The 25347-nt window shown below is 41.1% G+C and overlaps 2 protein-coding genes across 2 annotated transcripts in view; both read left to right on the forward strand.

The window, feature by feature from the left end:
- Window positions 1-25347, forward strand: part of LOC309474055 (uncharacterized protein) — a gene marked incomplete at its 3' end in the record, with an annotated part of 169306 nt that overhangs the window by 140334 nt on the left and 3625 nt on the right. The gene's annotated exons all lie outside the window — the stretch shown is intronic.
- The window catches only part of LOC309492495 (uncharacterized protein), a 201847-nt gene continuing 197909 nt past the window's right edge, over window positions 21410-25347 (forward strand). Inside the window, exon 1 of the mRNA XM_082161510.1 lies at window positions 21410-22645. Coding sequence (XP_082017636.1) covers window positions 21710-22642 — 933 coding nt within the window. The 5' untranslated portion in view covers window positions 21410-21709 and the 3' untranslated portion in view covers window positions 22643-22645. The remainder of the gene's footprint in view (window positions 22646-25347) is intronic.

The following is a 25347-nucleotide window of genomic DNA, read 5'->3' on the forward strand; positions in this document are numbered from 1 at the left end:
ATGTGATGTGTAGGCCTACCTACTAAACCACTTGTAAATAATCCAGCAGGACTCAACAGTTCTTACAATTAATATTTCTAGTCAAGGTGAGAGCATTTGGAGAGCAAAGAATTGACTGAGATTAACTTTGGGTGGTATAAACTAGCCGTACAAGAGCACAGAGTTACAATGAAATAAATAGGATGAATTGCAGCTAGTTTAGATAACCAGCCTGAATGAAATTCTGTGGAAATGTACACCTACTTTATTTCACAGAATCCTAACTCTAAATTCCTGCAGACTAAAATCTATTTTAATGTTATATTTGCCTGTCTGAGTTAGAATAGAATAGAATAGAATAGAATAGAATAGAATAGAATAAATCTTTATTGTCCACCGAAGTGGAAATTTTTCTTTGGCTCACCAGACTAAAAGACAAATACAATAGACATACAAACAACAGCTCGTACAAGAGAGAATATTTCTAAAAAATAAATGATACAATAAAAAAATCATGCTAAAGATAAATATACTTAAATACATCAAGTTAACTCCTTATTATTGTCACTTAATTTGATTAAGGATACTAATGGCATTCGGAATAAAGGATTTTTTAAAAGTACCTTTAGCCAGAGGCACTCTGAATCGCCTCCCGGACTTCAAAAGTTCAAACTCACTAGCGAGGGGGTGGGGACTATCTATTGTGATCTTTCTTGCTTTTTTACTCATTCTGTCAACGTATATTTGAGTCAATTGTTTTTGTGGTTTTCCTACTATCTTACTAGCCATTAACACTATCCTGTTAAGCTTTTTCTTAAGCTTACAGTTTAAATGGCCAAACCAAGCAGAAAGATGAAAAGTTAAAACACTTTCAATGTGTGTGATATACACAAGCTCAATAATCTTAGTACTAACACCCAAACAGGGGTGCGTTTCCCGAAAGCATCGTTGGCCAACTATGGTCGCAAGTTCATCGCAATGTCCATTGAACTCCATTGGCAACGAGGGAACTTGCGACCATAGTTGGCTAACGATGCTTTCGGGAAACGCACCCCAGTTCAATTTTCTGAGCAGACTTAGACGTTGTGTGCATTTCTTGTAAATAAAATCTGTATTTTCTATAAAACTCAGGTGATTATCAAGAACCGTACCTAAATACTTAAAAGTTCCCACTGTTTCAACTACTTGACCATTAAGTAACACTGGCTCTGTTATTATGTCTTGTTTTTTACAGAAAATTAGCTCATTTGTCTTCGCCACATTAAATTCTAGCTGGCTGTCTTTGCACCATAATTCAAGGGCCTTAATATGTGCTAAATAATAGGCTTCATCAAAGGGATTCGTTTTTTGTAGAAGGCCTACTAAGGCCATATCGTCTGCATATTTTATTAATTTAAAAGTGCTATTGTTTATGGAGAAATCATTCGTAAATAATGAAAAAAGCATAGGGGAAAGAACACTGCCTTGAGGACAACCTGTGCTAATAGTACGCACTCCTGACAAAAAGTCATTTACACATACCCTCTGAGTGTGACAGGAGAGAAAGTCTCTGATCCATACAATCAAGCCTCTATCTATATTAATATTAGCTAGTTTTTGCAGGAGAATGTGTAACTTCATAGAATTAAATGCTGCACTAAAATCTATGAATAAAACTCTAGCAAGGCCTTTAGAAAGTGCAAGTTGTTTTGAAATAGAATCTAAGAATCTTATGTTTGCTTACTTGCAGTATTAGCCTACACTATTTTTACTGAGTAACAGTGAGAAACACATTCAACTGACTTTGCCTTTTTCTCACTTGTAGTCAAGAGTAAAACATCCCACCAGTTCCCTAGATTTTAAAGAGAATAATATTCAATTGTGGCCACCACAAGATGAAACCTACTGACTGAATAAGGAGGAGTCACTGACAAACTACCAAGTAAAAATGATGCGTATTAGTATATGCACACAATTTAATATTACATATTTAAATATACATTTAAAAAGTACATAATTTCTGATAGATATCATAACCTCTTTTCCTTTTTGTTTAAAAATGAACTAGATTGATTAATGATCAAATGTGCAACTTTTTTAATTGTTAATTTCTGTCGTCTATCCATTATGAAATCCATATTTGGTGGCCATTTTAATTTTTTTTTAAAACATATCTTATATTTTAAAGTTTAAAGACCTTCTATGTGAAAGTGTGCTCATATTTACATGTATTTATGGTGAAATGTGTTATTGCATTTTATGTTTCTGGCAGCTTTTAATTCATTTTCCCATTACGAAATCCATATCCATTTTTCAAAATGGCCGCCATGGCCCCCAGGGGCCAAATTTTGAGCGCCTACGGTCCTAAATCTGATCAGACCCCCTTTGTGAGCCTTCATACAAAATTTGATGCTTTTATCGCAAAGTGATCGATTCTGATGAAAATCTGCGCTTAGCCGCCCCACTAACAGTCTTACAAACATTTACAAGTATTTATGGTGTCTCGCCGTGAGTACGAGTCTCACCGTGAGACTCACGCAATCGTCACTTTTTACACGCTCTCACGCCACACATCCATTTTCTCACGCAGTTTTTTTTTTAGGCCATATCGCCCAGCCCTATAATCCATCTTTCTTTCTAACTAACTAATCTATCTTTCTTTCTAACTAATCTATCTTTCTTTCTTTCTAACTAACCCATCTTTCTTTCTTTCTTTCTAACTAACCCATCTTTCTTTCTTTCTAACTAACCCATCTTTCTTTCTTTCTAACTAACCCACCATTCTTTCTTACTGCATGCCTGTTGTACGTGGCCCCTCAGCCGGTGTTGGTGGACACTTGTTCTAGGGGCGGCTGGCCCGGAGGAACAAAAGGTCTGATCACGGGCTGAGGGTTTGGCGGCAGGCCAGGGTGATTGTCACTCGGAGCGTGCCGCTCGGCCACGGCCACCTCGGGACTCGGCCATGAAGCCAGTGCTGAAGCGGTCTTCATGTGGAGGAAGCCGTTCTATTGCGGCTGCGTCTGCCATACGCCCCAGGAGCCTCTGAAAGGTTTCAGTGGGACCCTTTCTCACTTCTTAACGGCACCGACCAAAGCATGCTCTTCTCAGGAGATGTGTTGGACCGAATCCATCTCCATACCGGAATAAGAGATCCCCAAACACAAACAGGAGTGCTGTTGACAGTAGTTGAGAGCTCTGAAGGCTTGCGAACACCGCTGCACTCATGCTGTAGAACCACCAGCACCGGGAGAGACTTCCAGAAGAAGCACCGACACACTCACTCGTTGAATGAATCAACACTCTTCAGAGACACCGTCATGAAGACCGATCAGCTCCGAAGAGAAAGACAAGTGGTGCGTGCATCCACTTCCGTATTTATACCCGCGCTGCAGGGCGGAGCGTGGATGCAAAGCTCGCCCGCCAATGTGTGCATTGGCTCATTTTATCAATACTCAAAGATGACAGACTCCCTAAGCTTGATCCCGAACCAAAGTGCGTCCTCTTGTGGCTGAGTGGGAATCACAGGTTCATCCAGACACATCCACTGTAGAGCCGCCAGCCGGCACAGATGCGCTCGAGTCCGAGCCGACAGAAGGTGAGTCTCCAGTTATTACCACCCTGATTCATGGCCTTTTCAGCCTGATGTTTCTGGTGTTAGTCTTCATTTTTCCTTCTCTACTCCTGTTGGCTCCTCAAATATGCAGTAAAAAAAAATTTTTTAAACACCATCAAACAAACAAAAAAACCCCCATATATTTATGTAGTGAAGTCTGATGTTTGAGAAACATCACTAACTTTCTGAATTCAATTCAGTCAGCACGCCCATAGACGCACAAATGGGTCCAAATGCATTTGCTATTTAAACAACGTGGCGCAGGACGTGAAAATGATAACTGCGTCGGGCTGAAACTAGCAAAAAACATTCGCGCCGCGCCGCGCCGCGCCTGGCGCTGTGTTGCGCCGGGTGTATGATAGGGCCCTTGAGCTTAAGCTAATCTTAGACTAAAATTCATGTTTGAGCTGTTTTAACTGAAAGCATATCTTAAAATATTTCAGTGCCATTTTTTTGTCTCAAGAGTCACACCAGTAATGTTTTTATTTTTTATTTTTTAAGCACGTTTAAAAAAAGCTAATATGATGATTTGATGCTCAAGGAACATTTATGATTATTATCAATGTTAAAAAAAAGCTTTGCTGTTTTTTGTTATTTTAATTTGTTAGTAGGCCTAGATTTATGAACTGAAACATAACAGTGAAATAAATTAAACTAAATTATCGTAAAATTGTCAGGACTTGCTAACTGATGTTAGTCGGCAGCATTTGTGTTTCAGCATTAATTAAGAATTATATAGGCTTTTCAGTAGATTGTTATGATTATCATAATTCTCTTTAATAAATAATGAAAACATTTCAACATAAACATAAACACAACTCATGAAACAGTGCTCAGACGATAGCTGTGTGGTCAGTGTTTCAACATGAGCCTCGCTGTGCTTCAAGCGGTCTTAGTTCCAATCTTCATCATTTTGTTTCTAGTTTAATAGGCTATTTGTCAAAAATAAAAACTTCTGAAATGTTCATTTATTGATTCAAAACACTTTTCAGAGCTTTGTTATTCATTGTCTGACATTTTTATTAATAGACGTTTAGACGAAAACATTGAAGCCTACATGCTGTTAACCGATGTTGGCCGACAGCGTTTGTTTTGCCGTTCTTGATGCTTAAATTGGTAACAGTTTATTAAAGGCTGTTTACTTCACCACGTGAGTGCCTTGGAGTATTTTGTCTACATAATTAACTAAGGTTGATAAAAGTATTGTTTATTGTTAACTGCACCACGTTGTTTACATAGCAAATGCATTTGCGCCCATCTGTGCACCCATGGGCTGCTGGTCTGAAAACGATGTGTGTTCAGGCGCATGGTTGGCGAGTTGATATTTTAAGGAACTGAAATAGACTGAGCCATTGACCGACTGAAACCTGGTCTAAAGTCAATGGCGCAGTATTTTTTGTTATTTAAACAGCGCCTATAGACAGGTCCACAACGCACTTCCACTGCTTATTACACACACAGGGACGCGCAACAGCACACAAACATGCCAAATATGAAATATAAAAGGATTACATTGTAAAAGATTAATATTGTGTACATAAAGATATGGTGGAATCTGGCTTGGCCCGTAGATGGTCCAGATATCTTGCTGCCATATAGTGCAATCTGTTCAATTATTGCTTTTAGGATTTTTTAAGAACAGAGGATCTAAACTGCAGCAGATTTATTTTAATTACAAAAAACAAAGAAGACAAGAATCAAATTACAGGATTAAGAGAAGAACTGTTTTGTTCTGTTGTGTATTGCTATATGAGCAGCACAACAACACACAAGTGAATGTAATCAATTAGCCAATGAGTAAACTTAGAAACAAATAAACAATGGAACATGAACTAAACAGGAAAGTAACATAGGAACCAAAGGAAACTCAACATAAGAGTCCACAAACTGAACATAACCATTACAGAGAGAGGCTGTGTGCAATTAAATGTGTTCATATTTTTTAAAACTTAGCTGGTTGCGGAGAGATTTGGTCCAGCGGTATCTATCGGACTCCGCCATTGTAAAAAGCTAACCGGAAGAGCCGTATCCCTACTAAAAGACGTACTTTCGGTCTTAAATTTTTTCGTGACATAGGCCTATTAATAATTTTAGAACGTAAATGTAAATCCACTCTCTGTCAGTAGGTGGCGCTTATGCAACTGCAGAAATAAATCTGTTTCCCTGGCAACCTCTGTAAACAAAGCAGCTTATAAACACTACACGTTACGCGGAGGGAAGATGAAGAGAAAATGCCATCAAAAGTTTCCTCAAGGCAGTCAGTTCCCTTCAGAGAAACATTCATAGAGTTTCCCTCAGCACTCGGTTGTAATGGTTGTAAAACCTCCCATTTGCGTAATTCTTTTAAAAAACAAAACGAAACCTACGCTGCATGCAGTGTGAGACTGTTGCTTACTTTGCTTAATACTGGACAGTATTTGCTGTGAGTTTTTCAAATCCTTGCATTCAAATACAGTTTTAATGATGATTGAAATATTAAACGTCGCAAATTGCATCATGGTTTATCGTCAAACTGGTAACACCCTCAAACAAGAGTGAGCTTGGAAACCCCTTGTAAATCTTTAGCAACCCCAAGTGGGGGTCGTGAACCCCAGGTCGGGAAAAAACACTGTGCCCGCCCGACATGCCCGTGCGTTGATCAGTCCCTGCTTGTTGGACATTTTCAATAAATATGAGACAAGCTTTGTTGTCATCCTTTCAAAACTGCTGAAAATCAGCCCATTTTAAGATGAGTGATGATTATATCTCCCTTATTGCAATACTCAACTGTTCTTTAAGATATTTTGAGATAAAAACACATCTTCTTGTATGCCAGGTCCCTACATGATTGGGGAAACACCGCCTATGCCAGGGCCCTTCTGGGGTGATCGGGAAAAAAGTGAGTCATTATTACCTTTGTTTCATGATATTTCTACTAGGCTATAATTCTGATCCTCTGACATCACGTAAAGAAACTTCTTGTAGCTGATTTGCAGCAGATCAGAAATCAAAAGATTGAAGTCTTTTAAGATGGATAGTTTATTTTAATTTTATATATTTCTCTGCTATATTTTATTCTTTTATTTTAGTTATATTTAGATATTTGTATATCTACAGTAGGCATAATTGGTCTGGGAATCAGACATTGTGTATGTTCATGCACCACGAGTCCGAGTCAATTTACTCTTCATGGACAGAGTGTCTTTAATGAAAGTGTGTTTCATTCTCCTGATTTAAACATGTGTGCATTTAAATGTCATTTACTCATGGAATAGTAATATAGATCTTAGTATTATTTTAAGTGATGTATCATTTTCTTTAAACAACTATTAAAGATCATTCTCTGGTTTCTCCGGCTCTCTGCACTGGCGTCTGCACAAACTCGCTCGATCGGAAATCCAACATGGCGGCCATATGCAGCTAGCCCATTTCTCTAGTGTTTTTGGAACATGAACTAGTGAATCATTGAGCTGTAATCTGTGCTAATAAAACAGATGTTTCTAATCAATATTTGTTGTTTGCAGAAAAAGGGAAGAACATCTTCAAGAGAGGATGGAAGACGTCTCCATTCCCTCCTTCAGGGAACGAGGGTTACATATCTAACCAAGACGTGACAGTAGTCGACTGATCGGGATCACGCTTAGGGAGTCTGTCATCATTGGTGTGCGAGTTTTGCATCTACGCTCGCCCTGCAGCGCGGGTATAAATACGGAAGTGGATGCACGCACCACTTGTCTTTCTCTTCTGTGCCGATCGGTCTTCATGACGGTGTCTCTGAAGAGTGTTGATTCATTCAACGAGTGAGTGTGTCGGTGCTTCTTCTGGAAGTCTCTCCCGGTGCTGGTGGTTCTACAGTTCTTCCAATTTTATCAATACTCAAAGATGACAGACTCCCTAAGCTTGATCCCGAACCAAAGTGCGTCCTCTTGTGGCTGAGCAGGAATCACTGGTTCATCCAGACACATCCACTGTAGAGCCGCCAGCCGGCACAGATGCGCTCGAGTCCGAGCCGACAGAAGGTGAGTCTCCAGTTATTACCACCCTGATTCATGGCCATTTCAGCCTGATGTTTCTGGTGTTAGTCTTCATTTTTCCTTCTCTACTCCTGTTGGCTCCTCAAATATGCAGTAAAAAAAAAATTTTTAAACACCATAAAAACAAACAAACAAACCCCCCCCCCATATATTTATGTAGTGAAGTCTGATGTTTGAGAAACATCACTAACTTTCTGAATTCAATTCAGTCAGCACGCCCATAGACGCACAAATGGGTCCAAATGCATTTGCTATTTAAACAACGTGGCGCAGGACGTGAAAATGATAACTGCGTCGGGCTGAAACTAGCAAAAAACACTCGCGCCGCGCCTGGCGCTGTGTTGCGCCGGGTGTATGATAGGGCCCTTGAGCTTAAGCTAATCTTAGACTAAAATTCATGTTTGAGCTGTTTTAACTGAAAGCATATCTTAAAATATTTCAGTGCCATTTTTTTGTCTCAAGAGTCACACCAGTAATGTTTTTATTTTTTATTTTTTAAGCACGTTTAAAAAAAGCTAATATGATGATTTGATGCTCAAGGAACATTTATGATTATTATCAATGTTGAAAACAAGCTTTGCTGTTTTTTGTTATTTTAATTTGTTAGTAGGCCTAGATTTATGAACTGAAACATAACAGTGAAATAAATTAAACTAAATTATCGTAAAATTGTCAGGACTTGCTAACTGATGTTAGTCGGCAGCATTTGTGTTTCAGCATTAATTAAGAATTATATAGGCTTTTCAGTAGATTGTTATGATTATCATAATTCTCTTTAATAAATAATGAAAACATTTCAACATAAACATAAACACAACTCATGAAACAGTGCTCAGACGATAGCTGTGTGGTCAGTGTTTCAACATGAGCCTCGCTGTGCTTCAAGCGGTCTTAGTTCCAATCTTCATCATTTTGTTTCTAGTTTAATAGGCTATTTGTCAAAAATAAAAACTTCTGAAATGTTCATTTATTGATTCAAAACACTTTTCAGAGCTTTGTTATTCATTGTCTGACATTTTTATTAATAGACGTTTATACAATAACATTGAAGCTGTTACAATATTTGTTGTTTGCAGAAAAAGGGAAGAACATCTTCAAGAGAGGATGGAAGGCTGTCACGTCTTGGTTAGATATGTAACCCTCGTTCCCTGAAGGAGGGAATGGAGACGTAGTCGACTGATCGGGATCACGCTTAGGGAGTCTGTCATCATTGGTGTGCGAGTTTTGCATCCACACTCAGTCAACAGCACTCCTGTTTGTGTTTGGGGATCTCTTATTCCGGTATGGAGATGGATTTGGTCCAACACATCTCCTGAGAAGAGCATGCTTTGGTCGGTGCCGTTAAGAAGTGAGAAAGGGTCCCACTGAAACCTTTCAGAGGCTCCTGGGGCGTATGGCAGACGCAGCCGCAATAGAACGGCTTCCTCCACATGAAGACCGCTTCAGCACTGGCTTCATGGCCGAGTCCCGAGGTGGCCGTGGCCGAGTGGCACGCTCCGAGTGACAATCACCCTGGCCTTACGCCAAACCCTCAGCCCGTGATCAGACCTTTTGTTCCTCCGGGCCAGCCGCCCCTAGAACAAGTGTCCACCAACACCGGCTGAGGGGCCACGTACAACAGGCATGCAGTAACTTTCCTTCTTTCTTTCTTTCTTTCTTTCTCTTTCTTTCTTTCTTTCTTTCTTTCTTTCTTTCTTTCTTTCTTTCTTTCTTTCTTTCTTTTTTCTTTTTTCTTTCTTTCTTTTTTCTTTCTTTCTTCTTTCTTTCTTTCTTTTTTCTTTCTTTCTTTCTTTCTTTTTTTCTTTCTTTCTTTCTTTCTTTCTTTCTTTCTTTTTTCTTTCTTTCTTTCTTTCTTTCTTTCTTTCTTTCTTTCTTTCTTACTTACTAATCTCTTTCTTTCTTTTTTCTTTCTTTCTTTCTTTCTTTCTTTCTTTCTTTCTTTCTTTCTTTCTTTCTTTTTTCTTTCTTTCTTTCTTTCTTTTTTCTTTCTTTCTTTCTTTCTTTCTTACTTACTAATCAGTCTTTCTTTCTTTCTAACTTATCCATCTTTCTTTCTTTCTTTCTAACTTATCCATCTTTCTTTCTTTCTTTCTTTCTTACTAATCAGTCTTTCTTTCTTTCTAACTAACTAATCCACCATTCTTTCTTTCTTTCTGTCTTTCTTTCTTTCTTACTAATCTATCTTTCTTTCTTTCTTTCTTTCTTTCGTTCTTTCTTTCTCTTTCTTTCTTTCGTTCTTTCTTTCTCTTTCTTTCTTTCTTTCTTACTTTCTTTCTCTTTCTTTCTTTCTTACTAATCCATCTTTCTTTCTAACTAACTAATCTATTTTTCTTTCTTTCTAACTAATCCATCTTTCTTTCTAACTAATTAATCCATCTTTCTTTCTTTCTAACTAACCCATCTTTCTTTCTTTCTAACTAACCCATCTTTCTTTCTTTCTAACTAATCCATCTTTCTTTCTTTCTAACTAATCCATTAGGGCTGGGCGATAAATAGATTTTATCGATTAACTCGAATGTGTAGTTTACGTCGATTTGTTTGAATGAAAATCATTTTTCTCTTTAACATTCGCCGACGCTCGCCTCTGGGCTACCGTAGCTCCGAACGGGCTCAGCCCTTCCCCCGCGCGTTTGGCATAGAGATACACAAACAACATGGCAAATTAATAAGACCGCGGCAGCACAAGCACACCCGCCCAAAAACAATCTACATAGTAGGGCGGTTAAGCGCAAAAATCGATCACTTTGCGAATTTTTCATCTCTATTTTTTGTGTTTATTTAAAATTAGACAAATCTGATATTATTTTAATCTCCAATATGTTATTTAACAGTTGAGATAGTTCTTTAATGCTTCACTAACTAGCAGAAGACACTAGCTGGGTTTAAATCCCAGTTGTGCAGGCGGGGTATGTTGTAACACTGCGTTACAATGTGCCCCTATTAGAAATATGCTATTATATTCTATACTTTTATTAATTTTATTGAGAAAACGTGAGAAAAAGGTGAATAAAGACTGTTAGTCAATGTTCAGAAATTACTAATTATTTATTTGTTTTGAACTATGTTGCATAGCTGTGTTTTCATGTGTTCGTAGTCAAAACTCAAAAATGAGTTTATATTTAAAAATGGCCATTATTTTATATGAAAAAGTTTTTTAATTCTGTTTTATTTAGAAAATATTTTAGTTTGTCTTGTATATTTTGTTTATTAGATCAGATAACATTTTAAGCTGTCATATGTCATGTTACAATGTGCCCCACACATGTTACAATGTACTATGGGGCATGTTGTCACATTTCACTTCCATTCTTTTGCGGTATATCCAGAAAAAAGTATATACTCTATTAATAAAACAAAACCACATAATTGTACTAGACATGTGGGAAATTAATGTGGGAAAAAATAAATACTCTGAACCATAAGTAGATTTACACAAACTGAGAAAGTCAAAAGCGTTACTTTGTGCCCCGCTCTCCCCTACTACTAACTTAAAAGATGTGTGCTAATAACTTTAAAAAATATTGGCTACTCTATTTCACTTAACTGACACAAAAAAGATTAAATTGATTGTAATTGTGGTAATCATGCTAATCGTGCTAATTTACGTTTTTCTTGTGAGGAAAACTCGGTCTACAATGTGATGTGTAGGCCTACCTACTAAACCACTTGTAAATAATCCAGCAGGACTCAACAGTTCTTACAATTAATATTTCTAGTCAAGGTGAGAGCATTTGGAGAGCAAAGAATTGACTGAGATTAGCTTTGGGTATAAACTAGCCGTACAAGAGCACAGAGTTACAATGAAATAAATAGGATGAATTGCAGCTAGTTTAGATAACCAGCCTAAATGAAATTCTGTGGAAATATACACCTACTTTATTTCACAGAATCCTAACTCTAAATTCCTGCAGACTAAAATCTATTTTATGTTATATTTGCCTGTCTGAGTTATGTTTGCTTACTTGCAGTATTAGCCTACACTATTTTTACTGAGTAACAGTGAGAAACACATTCAACTGACTTTGCCTTTTTCTCACTTGTAGTCAAGAGTAAAACATCCCACCAGTTCCCTAGATTTTAAAGAGAATAATATTCAATTGTGGCCACCACAAGATGAAACCTACTGACTGAATAAGGAGGAGTCACTGACAAACTACCAAGTAAAAATGATGCGTATTAGTATATGCACACAATTTAATATTACATATTTAAATATACATTTAAAAAGTACATAATTTCTGATAGATATCATAACCTCTTTTCCTTTTTCGTTTAAAAATGAACTAGATTGATTAATGATCAAATGTGCTACTTTTTTAATTGTTAATTTCTGTCGTCTATCCATTATGAAATCCATATTTGGTGGCCATTTAAAACATATCTTATATTTTAAAGTTTAAAGACCTTCTATGTGAAAGTGTGCTCATATTTACATGTATTTATGGTGAAATGTGTTATTGCATTTTATGTTTCTGGCAGCTTTTAATTAATTTTCCCATTACGAAATCCATATTTTTCAAAATGGCCGCCATGGCCCCCAGGGGCCAAATTTTGAGCGCCTACAGTCCTAAATCTGATCAGACCCCCTTTGTGAGCCTTCATACAAAATTTGATGCTTTTATCGCAAAGTGATCGATTCTGATGAAAATCTGCGCTTAGCCGCCCCACTAACAGTCTTACAAACATTTACAAGTATTTATGGTGTCTCGCCGTGAGTACGAGTCTCACCGTGAGACTCACGCAATCGTCACTTTTTACACGCTCTCACGCCACACATCCATTTTCTCACGCAGTTTTTTTTTTAGGCCATATCGCCCAGCCCTATAATCCATCTTTCTTTCTAACTAACTAACTAATCTATCTTTCTTTCTTTCTAACTAATCTATCTTTCTTTCTTTCTAACTAACCCATCTTTCTTTCTTTCTAACTAACCCATCTTTCTTTCTTTCTAACTAACCCATCTTTCTTTCTTTCTAACTAACCCACCATTCTTTCTTTCTGCATGCCTGTTGTACGTGGCCCCTCAGCCGGTGTTGGTGGACACTTGTTCTAGGGGCGGCTGGCCCGGAGGAACAAAAGGTCTGATCACGGGCTGAGGGTTTGGCGGCAGGCCAGGGTGATTGTCACTCGGAGCGTGCCGCTCGGCCACGGCCACCTCGGGACTCGGCCATGAAGCCAGTGCTGAAGCGGTCTTCATGTGGAGGAAGCCGTTCTATTGCGGCTACGTCTGCCATACGCCCCAGGAGCCTCTGAAAGGTTTCAGTGGGACCCTTTCTCACTTCTTAACGGCACCGACCAAAGCATGCTCTTCTCAGGAGATGTGTTGGACCGAATCCATCTCCATACCGGAATAAGAGATCCCCAAACACAAACAGGAGTGCTGTTGACAGTAGTTGAGAGCTCAGAAGGCTTGCAACCACCGCTGCACTCACGCTGTAGAACCACCAGCACCGGGAGAGACTTCCAGAAGAAGCACCGACACACTCACTCGTTGAATGAATCAACACATGACACCGTCATGAAGACCGATCGGCTCCGAAGAGAAAGACAAGTGGTGCGTGCATCCACTTCCGTATTTATACCCGCGCTGCAGGGCGGAGCGTGGATGCAAAGCTCGCACGCCAATGTGTGCATTGGCTCATTTTATCAATACTCAAAGATGACAGACTCCCTAAGCTTGATCCCGAACCAAAGTGCGTCCTCTTGTGGCTGAGCAGGAATCACTGGTTCATCCAGACACATCCACTGTAGAGCCGCCAGCCGGCACAGATGCGCTCGAGTCCGAGCCGACAGATGGTGAGTCTCCAGTTATTACCACCCTGATTCATGGCCATTTCAGCCTGATGTTTCTGGTGTTAGTCTTCATTTTTCCTTCTCTACTCCTGTTGGCTCCTCAAATATGCAGTAAAACATTTTTTTTAAACACCATAAAAACAAACAAACAAAAAAAAGCCCCATATATTTATATAGTGAAGTCTGATGTTTGAGAAACATCACTAACTTTCTGAATTCAATTCAATCAGCACGCCCATAGACGCACAAATGGGTCCAAATGCATTTGCTATTTAAACAACGTGGCGCAGGACGTGAAAATGATAACTGCGTCGGGCTGAAACTAGCAAAAAACATTCGCGCCGCGCCGCGCCGCGCCTGGCGCTGTGTTGCGCCGGGTGTATGATAGGGCCCTTGAGCTTAAGCTAATCTTAGACTAAAATTCATGTTTGAGCTGTTTTAACTGAAAGCATATCTTAAAATATTTCAGTGCCATTTTTTTGTCTCAAGAAACACACCAGTAATGTTTTTTTTTCTTTTTCTAAAGCATGTTTAAAAAAAGCTAATATGATGATTTGATGCTCAAGGAACATATATGATTATTATCAATGTTGAAAACAAGCTTTGCTGTTTTTTGTTATTTTAATTTGTTAATAGGCCTAGATTTATGAACTGAAACATAACAGTGAAATAAATTTAACTAAATTATCGTAAAATTGTCAGGACTTGCTAACTGATGTTAGTCGGCAGCATTTGTGTTTCAGCATTAATTAAGAATTATATAGGCTTTTCAGTAGATTGTTATGATTATCATAATTCTCTTTAATAAATAATGAAAACATTTCAACATACACATTGCAATAGAAAAATGTCACATCAATGAGGCTTTGCATGAGAGTAAGACCTTAAGTTCATGCTCATGAAACAGTGCTCAGACGATAGCTGTGTGGTCAGTGTTTCAACATGAGCCTCGCTGTGCTTCAAGCGGTCTTAGTTCCAATCTTCATCATTTTGTTTCTAGTTTAATAGGCTATTTGTCAAAAATAAAAACTTCTGAAATGTTCATTTATTGATTCAAAACACTTTTCAGAGCTTTGTTATTCATTGTCTGACATTTTTATTAATAGACGTTTAGACGATAACATTGAAGCCTACATGCTGTTAACCGATGTTGGCCGACAGCGTTTGTTTTGCCATTCTTGATGCTTAAATTGGTAACAGTTTATTAAAGGCTGTTTACTTCACCACGTGAGTGCCTTGGAGTATTTTGTCTACATAATTAACTAAGGTTGATCAAAGTATTGTTTATTGTTAACTGCACCACGTTGTTTACATAGCAAATGCATTTGCGCCCATCTGTGCACCCATGGGCTGCTGGTCTGAAAACGATGTGTGTTCAGGCGCATGGTTGGCGAGTTGATATTTTAAGGAACTGAAATAGACTGAGCCATTGACCGACTGAAACCTGGTCTAAAGTCAATGGCGCAGTATTTTTTGTTATTTAAACAGCGCCTATAGACAGGTCCACAACGCACTTCCACTGCTTATTACACACACAGGGACGCGCAACAGCACACAAACATGCCAAATATTAAATATAAAAGGATTACATAGTAAAAGATTAATATTGTGTACATAAAGATATGGTGGAATCTGGCTTGGCCCGTAGATGGTCCAGATATCTTGCTGCCATATAGTGCAATCTGTTCAATTATTGCTTTTAGGATTTTTTAAGAACAGAGGATCTCAACTGCAGCAGATTTATTTTAATTACAAAAACAAAGAAGGCAAGAATCAAATTACAGGATTAAGAGAAGAACTGTTTTGTTCTGTTGTGTATTGCTATATGAGCAGCACAACAACACACAAGTGAATGTAATCAATTAGCCAATGAGTAAACTTAGAAACAAATAAACAATGGAACATGAACTAAACAGGAAAGTAACATAGGAACCAAAGGAAACTCAACATAAGAGTCCACAAACTGAACATAACCATTACAGAGAGAGGCTGTGTGCAATTAAATGTGTTCATATTTTTTAAAACTAGTGATTTTCTTTTGAGTACATGCAGTAAATTAACATGTTTATTGACTGCCCATTTTATGTTTATTATCCAGTTACCACTTGTACAGTGATAATCTTTTTCAAATTGCTCTCTTCTTTTCGTAGATGGGCTGAAAACCTCTCCGGGCTTGCAATAAAAACCCAGTTCATGTGGCTGTCAAGTATTCTCATACGCATCATTCATATGCAATGGCAACATTTTCCACTAGGCCTGTTGAGATGACTACATACTCATGTTTATTTGAGACAACTGTGCATTTTACCGGGGTCGGCGGATTAATGCGAGAGTAAAACACGGGTTTGATCTTTAACACATGAAAGGCGGGATGCATTCTCCTGTATGCCGGAGGAAGTTTGAGTCGGACTGTCACCGGACTAATAATCTTGGTGACAGGGAACGGGCCAATAAATTTGGGAGCTAACTTGTTGGAAACGTAACGGAGCGGAATGTTCTTGGTAGAAAGCCACACTTTTTGACCCACGACGTATACGGGAGGCCTTGACCGGTGGCGATCGGCCTTAGCCTTAGTGCACGCCCCCACCTGGAGCAGAGTCTCACGGGCTCTGGTCCATGTGTGGTGGCACCTCTGGACGAAGGCATGGGCGGAGGGGACCGCGATCTCGGATTCCAGACTCGGAAAAATTGGTGGCTGGTACCCTAAACTACACTCAAACGGAGAGAGGCCCGTGGATGACACTGGTAACGAGTTATGAGCGTACTCAACCATAGAAAGTTGTTGGCTCCAGGATGAAGGATTCTTGGATACCAAACATCGCAACATTCTCTCCAGATCTTGGTTGGCTCGCTCGGACTGACCATTACTCTGGGGATGATAACCCGAAGACAAGCTGACCGTAGCTCCCAATAACCTACAAAACTCTTGCCAGAATTTGGACACAAATTGGGAACCCCTGTCAGAAACCACGTCCATCGGGAGGCCATGTAACCGAAAGACGTGATCAATTATAGTAACCGCTGTCTCCTTGGCTGAGGGTAATTTGGGCAAGGGAATGAAATGTGCCGCCTTCGAGAACCGGTCCAGTATGGTTAAAACAACCGTCATGCCTTTAGAGGGCGGTAGGGCGGTGACAAAATCTAGCGCAATGTGGGACCACGGTCTCGAAGGGACTGACAGCGGTCGGAGTAACCCATCAGGAGGTCGGTTAGACGTCTTACCACTGGCACAAACTGAGCAAGCCAAAACAAAATCGTGAATATCGCAAGCCATTAATGGCCACCAGAATCGTTGCTTTACTAAACAGCTAGTACGATTTACTCCTGGATGACAAGCCACGTTGGAGCAATGACCCCATCGAATAACGTCGGACCGTAACCCCTCCGGAACAAACAATCGATTCGGTGGGCAACCGGGCGGAGGCGTTACCCTTTCTAAGGCCGTCTTGACCTTTGATTCGACCTCCCATATGAGTGTGGAGATAACTACTTTCTCGGGGTAAAATGCACTCTGGAGTAACCGGGCGTTCGGATGGATCAAAAATACGAGATAAGGAATTGGGTTTGATGTTCTTGGAACCCGGGCGGTACGAGAGAGAAAAATCTAAACTTCCGAAAAAAAAGTGCCCACCGAGCCTGCCTGGAGTTGAGTCTTTTAGCAGATCTAATATATTCAAGGTTCTTATGATCTGTCCAAACGATAAAAGGTACCCCTGACCCCTCTAACCAATGACGCCACTCCTCCAACGCTAACTTGACGGCCAACAACTCTGTTACCAATGTCATAATTACGTTCGGCAGGTGATAAACGATGGGAGAAAAACGCGCAAGGATGCATCTTGTCGTCTGAGGATGTGCGTTGGGAAAGAACTGCACCTACCCCCACCTCTGACGTGTCGACCTCCACCATGAACTGACGTGTGGGATCAAGGGCGACTGAGATGGGAGCCGAAACGAAGCAGCTCTTTCGGTTGGTGAATACAGCCTCGGCTGTATCGGACCACCTGAACGTCGTTCTGGGGGAGGTCAAGGCGGTCAAAGGTGCGGCTAGTTGGCTGAAGTTGCGAATGAAACGCCGATAGAAATTGGCGAACCCCAGAAACCGCTGTAGGGCCTTACGGGAATCCGGACTTGGCCAATCTATCACAGCCTTAACCTTGTCAGGATCCATACGCACTCCCTCAGAAGAGACGATGTAACCTAGGAAAGAAACAGACTGTGCATGAAAAGCGCATTTCACTGCCTTGACTCGTCTGACGTGTTGAACGTGTTCCTGGAGAGACGAAGAAAAAATCAGTATGTCATCCAGGTAAACATATATGAACTGATCTACCATGTCTCTCAACACGTCATTGACGAGTGCCTGGAAAACCGCTGGGGAGTTGTAAAGACCGAACGGCATGACCAAATATTCAAAATGCCCCCTGGGGGTGTTGAACGCGGTCTTCCATTCATCCCCCTTCCTTATGCGAACCAAATGATAGGTGTTACGTAAATCCAATTTTGTGAAAATGGATGCTCCCTGCAACCTCTCGAAGGCTGAAGACATCAACGGCGAAGGATAAGTATTCTTCACCGTGATGTTGTCCAGCTCTCGGTAATCAATACAAGGTCGCAGAGAACCATCCTTCTTACCAACAAAAAAGAACCCCGCCCCCGCAGGAGAAGAAGGAGGTCGGATGAACCCCGTTGCTAGAGAATCAGAAATATATTTCTCCATGGCCTCCCTCTCAGGAACAGAAAGAGAGTAAAGCTTGCCCTTAGACGGAGACTTACCTGGCAATAAATCTATAGCACAGTCATAGGGACGATGCGGAGGGAGAGAAGCAGCGCAAGACTTACTGAACACTTCCTTCAGGTCCAAATACTCCGCGGGCACGTTTGACAGATCCGCTGCCTTCTCCTGAAACACAGAACCAGACACAGACGGACAAGCAGAAACAAGACAGGACTCGTGGCAGGACTCGCTCCACATGGAAATGGAGTTAGAGCCCCAATCCACACGAGGATTGTGCTTGACAAGCCATGGGTGGCCCAACACAATGGGTGCGACAGGGGAGTCCATAAGGAGAAAAGGGATAATCTCGGTGTGGTTGCCGGAGGTGACGAGGGTTATGGGTCCAGTAGTGAGTGAGATGTTAGGGAGTTCTTGACCATTAAGAGCACAGACGGAGATCTGGTGAGAGAGAGATGTGATGGGGAGGTGTAATTCGTGTGCAAGATGTAGGTCCATGAAATTACCCTCCGCTCCAGAGTCCAGAAGTGCTTGACAGTGCTTTGGGAGCTAACTTGTTGGAAACGTAACAGAGCGGAATGTTCTTGGTAGAAAGCCACACTTTTTGACCCATGACGTATACGGGAGGCCTTGACCGGTGGCGATCGGCCTTAGCCTTAGTGCGCGCCCCCACCTGGAGCAGAGTCTCACGGGCTCTGGTCCATGTGTGGTGGCACCTCTGGACGAAGGCATGGGCGGAGGGGACCGCGATCTCGGATTCCAGACTCGGAAAAATTGGTGGCTGGGACCCTAAACTACACTCAAATGGAGAGAGGCCCGTGGATGACACTGGTAACAAGTTATGAGCGTACTCAACCATAGAAAGTTGTTGGCTCCAGGATGAAGGATTCTTGGAAACCAAACATCGCAACATTCTCTCCAGATCTTGGTTGGCTCGCTCGGACTGACCATTACTCTGGGGATGATAACCCGAAGACAAGCTGACCGTAGCTCCCAATGACCTACAAAACTCTTGCCAGAATTTGGACACAAATTGGGAACCCCTGTCAGAAACCACGTCCATCGGGAGGCCATGTAACCGAAAGACGTGATGGAGTTAGAGCCCCAATCCACACGAGGATTGTGCTTGACAAGCCATGGGTGGCCCAACACAATGGGTGTGACAGGGGAGTCCATAAGGAGGAAAGGGATAATCTCGGTGTGGTTGCCAGAGGTGACGAGGGTTATGGGTCCAGTAGTGAGTGAGATGTTAGGGAGTTCTTGACCATTAAGAGCACAGACAAAGATCTGGTGAGAGAGAGATGTGATGGGGAGGTGTAATTCGTGTGCAAGATGTAGGTCCATGAAATTACCCTCCGCTCCACAGTCCAGAAGTGCTTGACAGGTGTACGTGCTGTTGGCCCATCTCAGTGTTACCAGAAGGACAGTGGATGATGAGGACTTCCCGGCGTAGATCCCACCTGATAGTAGCCTCAACTTTACTATCGGGCTTGCTCTTTTACTGGGCAATAGCGTAGAAAATGTCCAGAGCCACGGCAGTAGAGGCAGAGTCCATGGGACCTCCTCCTTTCTCTCTCCTCCCGGGAAAGCCGAGCTCTCCCCACCTGCATGGGGTCGTGATCGACGACGGGACCGACCGAGTTCTCCTCCCTGATGTCTCGAACCCCAACGCCTCCGGGAGATCGAGTGGGACGAGAGTGCTGATTCAGACGACCGATGCGGGGCATCTATCCGTAGCGCCAGGTCGATGAGTCCGTTGAGTTTGGGAGGCAGGTCTAGCATGTAGATCTCTTTTTGAACCCGGTCGGCCAGCCCATGCAGGAACATATCCCACTGCGCCTCCTCGTTCCACTTGCACTCAGCCGCCAGCGTGCGGAACTCAATGGAGTAGTCAGCTACAGAACCGTCCCCCTGTTTGAGTCTTCTGGCAGCCTCCTTGCCGGCTACAGCTCGGTCGAAGACCTTCCTCATCTTGGCGGATAGTGCGTGGAACGAGGCGCAGCATTGGTCCTGGTTCTCCCACACCGCCGTTCCCCATAAGGCTGCTCGTCCCGTCAGCAACGTAAGCACTCCATAAATATCATTCCTCAATTGAAAGCTGCCTTTTTTAAGTCGGACGGGAAGAACATGACAGTTTCAGCTACATTGGAATAGAAGTACATTCTAAGGAGGATGAAATACAAGTACAACAAGAAACATATATAAAAAATCTGCAACCCATCCCAGTGGACCCAACCAGAGCAACACAACGTGAAGCTTCATTGACAGACGTTGAGATGGATATGCTAAAATCAAAGATTGGACAAATATTGTGGGTTGCCAGGCAAAGCCGACCTGACATAATATATGACATATCCATGTTGGCATCTAACACAAAGCATGCTATTGTTCAGACCCTGCATTGTGCAAATAAACTTATCAGAAAACTGAAATCAGAAGAGGTCATCTTGAGGTTCCAGTACTTAGGGGAAAACAGTGCTGTTAAATTGGTGGTGTACAGTGATTCCTCAATGGGAAATCTTCAGGACGGTGGCACGCAGGGTGGACATTTCATCATGCATCTTGGCAGTCAAAACGGATCAGGAGAGTTGTACGGAGTACCTTAGTAGGAAAGACTTTGGCACTTGCAGATGGAGTTGATAGTGCAGTTTTTCTCGCTACACTATATTCTGAGATTACCACTGGTGGCTGCTCATGCATCAATGTGCCTATTGTGTGTGTAATAGACAATCATTCCCTTCTCGATGCTCTCAAATCTACAAAATCTGTAACCGAAAAGAGACTGCGCCTGGAAATCAGCAGTATGAAGGAACTTATACACTCTGGAACTATTCAGCAGATCTTGTGGTCAGACACTAAAGAGCAGCTAGCTAACTGCTTGACAAAAAAGGGTGCATCTGCACTTGGCCTTCTGAAAGCTCTCAGCACAGGTGTTTGCTATCTTAAGCACTGAATGGATTTGATAATTATTTGCTTATGTTTTGTCAATGTCTAGTCATTTAAACTGAAGCACTTAAGTTATCCTGTTATAATAATAACAAACATTATTTAATTTTTTTAAGAAAAAAGGGAGATTAAGTTGTTTTCTTTTACTGCGCATGTGCAAAGAGCACCCTTTATGCGTGATTTGTTTTTTGAAGTTCAGTCTGGCGTCCTATGAGAGGAAGAGCGGCTATGTTGTATGCGATGGAACAATAAAGAGTTTATTGTCAGTTTACAGTGGAAGTTATTGAGTCAACATCGGTACCCAACCCTATCATTCATTAAGATATGGATAAATGGATTATCAAAGAGTGCGTTGTTGTGTTTGGAGCTCCGTCGAATTAATTCATAAACCGTGATTTTCTTCTTTACACTCTTTTACAAACGAACACTTTCATTTTTACAGCGTGTGAACATATCTGGAATACTATTCTATTTAAAAAACAATCGGATTGCTTTGATATCGCTACTTATATCCAACTTTCCGAACTTCCGCTACTAGCCTTAGCCCGCTAGCATTACACGCGTGGCCGCGCCTATCGATCGTCTTTTTTACACCTGTATCACTTAAAGCTATAATTCGCCATTATAGCACATCTGCTATAATCTGCTATAATGGCGAATATATCGGATGTGTGTCTAACGTTACCTTTGAGTGCAGGTGAGGACACGTTCGAGCTGCATTCTGTGCAGTTAGAGTTGGACTCGGTGGAAAAGCAGATCCGCGACCTACTAGAGAGACAAGCCGAGCTGCGAGATCGGCGATCAGCGCTTGAAACATCACGCGCCGATGCTCACAAGTCAGTGGTTAGTAACCTTTTGACTCCGACCTCGTCTACTCCGTGTGTTTCTCTGCACAGGACGCGAGCAACCAGGACGCGATCATCCCTGGTTTCATTCACTCCGGCACAGACACAACACCACGGACCCTGGGTGATTCCACAGCGGAAGACGCGAGACAGGACCAGAGCAAGGACCTCTCCGCCCCTCCCGGCCTTCGAGATCTCCACCCGGAACCGCTTCTCCCCTCTTCGCGAGACGGGACGCGACGCTGTGATCATCGGCACTTCCATCGTCCAGCATGTACACGCTACCTCAGGTAAAGGTAAGGTGCGCACTCACTGTTTTCCTGGTGCTCGTGTTCTCGATGTGGCTGCGCAGGTCCCTGAGATCCTGAATGGTGACGAGCGCGTCGGAGCTGTCGTGCTGCACGCGGGAACGAACGACATCAGGCTGCGGCAGACAGAGGTTCTGAAGAAGGACTACAGGAGCCTGATCGAGACGGTACGCACCACATCGCCTGAAACAACGATCATCGTGTCTGGACCGCTTCCCACGTACCGACTAGGACATGAAAGGTTCAGTAGATTATTTGCTCTAAATGAATGGTTAATGTCATGGTGTAATGAACAGAGACCGCTCTTTGTAAATAATTGGAATCTGTTCTGGGAGCGACCTAGGCTCTTCCGTGCTGATGGACTTCACCCCAGCAGAATCGGAGCGGCTCTTCTGTCGGACAACATCTCCAAGACGTTGCACTCCATATGACTAGTAAGTCAAAGTCCAAATCACACTCTTTGCTGTCCAAACTTAACTGATATAAGTACCAATGTAGAACATTATATTGAAACTGTGTCTGTTCCTCGTTTAGTGAGGTCAAACATCAAATCTACTGTAGGATCTAGGAAAAATCTAATTGTGATTAAACCAGAAAATCTCAATATTAGTGAACAAAAACAATTTATAAAGCTAGGTCTTCTAAACATTAGATCGCTCACACCTAAGGCAGTTATTGTAAATGAAATGGTCACAGATAATAGTTTCGATGTACTTTGCCTTACTGAAACCTGGCTTAAACCAAATGATTATTTCGGTATTAATGAGTCTACTCCTCCTGGATACTGTTATAAGCATGAGCCCCGATTGGTCGTTGCAACAATCTATAGAGATATTCTTAATGTTACTCAAAAAACAGGTCACAGGTTTAATTCGTTTGAAGTACTTGTACTAAATGTTACACTCTTAGATGTAAGAAATAAATCCCTATTATCTCTAGCCTTGGCTACCGTATATAGACCGCCTGGGCCTTACGCTGATTTCCTAAAAGAGTTTGCAGATTTTCTCTCAGACCTATTAGTCAATGTCGATAAAGCATTAATTGTTGGAGATTTTAACATACACGTAGATAACACAAATGATGCGTTAGGGGCTGCGTTTACAGATTTATTAAACTCCTTTGGGGTCAAGCAAAACGTCACTGGTCCCACTCATCGTCTTAATCATACGCTAGATTTAATTATATCACATGGAACCAATCCAACAGATATAGATATTATACCGCAAAGTGATGATGTCACTGACCATTACATGGTATCTTGCATACTACGTACTGCTGAAATTTGTCATGTTGCGCCACATTATCGACCAGGCAGAACAATCATTCCAACCACTATAGATAGATTCTCAAATAGCTTACCTGATCTATCTCAGCTGCTCAGTGAACCCAAACAAACGGATGAACTAGAGGAAATGACTAGCACTATGAGCACCATTTTCTCTAGTACATTAGACATCGTTGCACCAATTAGATTAAAAAAGGTTAGAGAGAAAACTAAAGCGCCATGGTATAACAGTGCTACGCATGTTATCAAGAGAGAAACTCGAAATTTAGAGCGTAAATGGAAGCAAACTAATTTAGAGGTCTTTAGAATCGCGTGGAAAGACAGTATGTCACATTATAAAAAGGCCCTAAAAGCAGCCAGGGCTGAGCACCTCCGCAAACTAATAGAAAATAACCAAAATAATCCAAGGTTTTTATTTAACACCGTGGCTAGACTAACAAATAAACAGACATCACCTGAGCAAAATATACCGTTACAGTTCAGTAGTAATGATTTCATGAACTTCTTCACTGAGAAAATAGAAAGCATCAGAAACACAATTGTAAATGTACAATCTTTAATGGTGTCTTATGATTCAGCTTCAATTATCACCCCTCAAGAACAACTACACCGCTTTACAACTATAGGACAGGAAGAGCTAAATAAACTTATCATTGCATCTAAACCAACAACATGTTTATTAGACCCAATACCCACTAAACTACTGAAAGAAGTGTTACCTGTAGTGGAAGAGCCTCTCCTTAATATTATTAACTCGTCTTTATCTTTAGGTCATGTTCCAAGAATATTCAAGTTGGCAGTTATAAAACCTCTTATTAAGAAACCGCAATTAGATCATAATAACCTAGCAAATTATAGACCCATTTCAAATCTACCATTTATGTCTAAAATACTAGAAAAAGTTGTGTCCGCTCAATTGTGCTCTTTCTTGCAAGAAAATGATATCTATGAAAAATTTCAGTCAGGATTCAGACCGCATCATAGCACAGAAACTGCGCTCGTGTCAAAATTACAAATGATTTACTTCTAGCTTCTGACCAAGGCTATATCTCAGTATTAGTTTTACTCGATCTTAGCGCTGCGTTCGACACTATAGATCACAAATACTCTTAGATCGACTACAAAACTACACTGGTGTTCATGAACAGGCATTAAGCTGGTTTAGATCGTACTTATCAGACCGCTACCATTTTGTCTGTTTAAAGGGGGAAAAATCGAAGATAACGTCAGTAAACTATGGAGTGCCGCAGGGATCTGTGTTAGGCCCTCTGCTATTCTCAATATATATGCTGCCACTTGGTAATATTATAAGAAAACATGGAATTAATTTCCACTGTTATGCTGATGACACTCAATTATATATTTCATCACGACCAGATGAAAACAATAAATTATCTAAATTGACAGAGTGTGTTAAAGATATAAAATACTGGATGACGTGTAATTTTCTGCTATTAAATTCAGATAAAACGGAGGTATTACTTATGGGTCCAAAAAACTGCCCACAAAACCTCTTACAATGCAACTTCAATTTAGAAGGATGTCCTGTTACTTTATCCACTACAGTAAAAGACCTGGGGGTTATACTAGATCGCAACTTGTCTTTCGAAAATCATATTTCATATGTTACAAGAACAGCCTTTTTCCACCTTAGAAACATTGCTAAGCTACGTAATATGCTATCTGTCTCTGATGCTGAAAAGTTAGTTCATGCATTCATGACCTCGAGACTGGATTACTGTAATGCTTTATTAGCTGGTTGTCCTGCATCCTCAATAAACAAGCTACAGTTAGTCCAAAATGCAGCTGCTAGAGTTCTTACCAGGTCAAGAAAATATGATCATATAACAC

Source organism: Leuciscus leuciscus (genome assembly GCF_965113295.1).
Source record: "Leuciscus leuciscus genome assembly, chromosome: 1".
In the NCBI taxonomy this organism is placed as follows: Eukaryota; Metazoa; Chordata; class Actinopteri; order Cypriniformes; family Leuciscidae; genus Leuciscus; species Leuciscus leuciscus.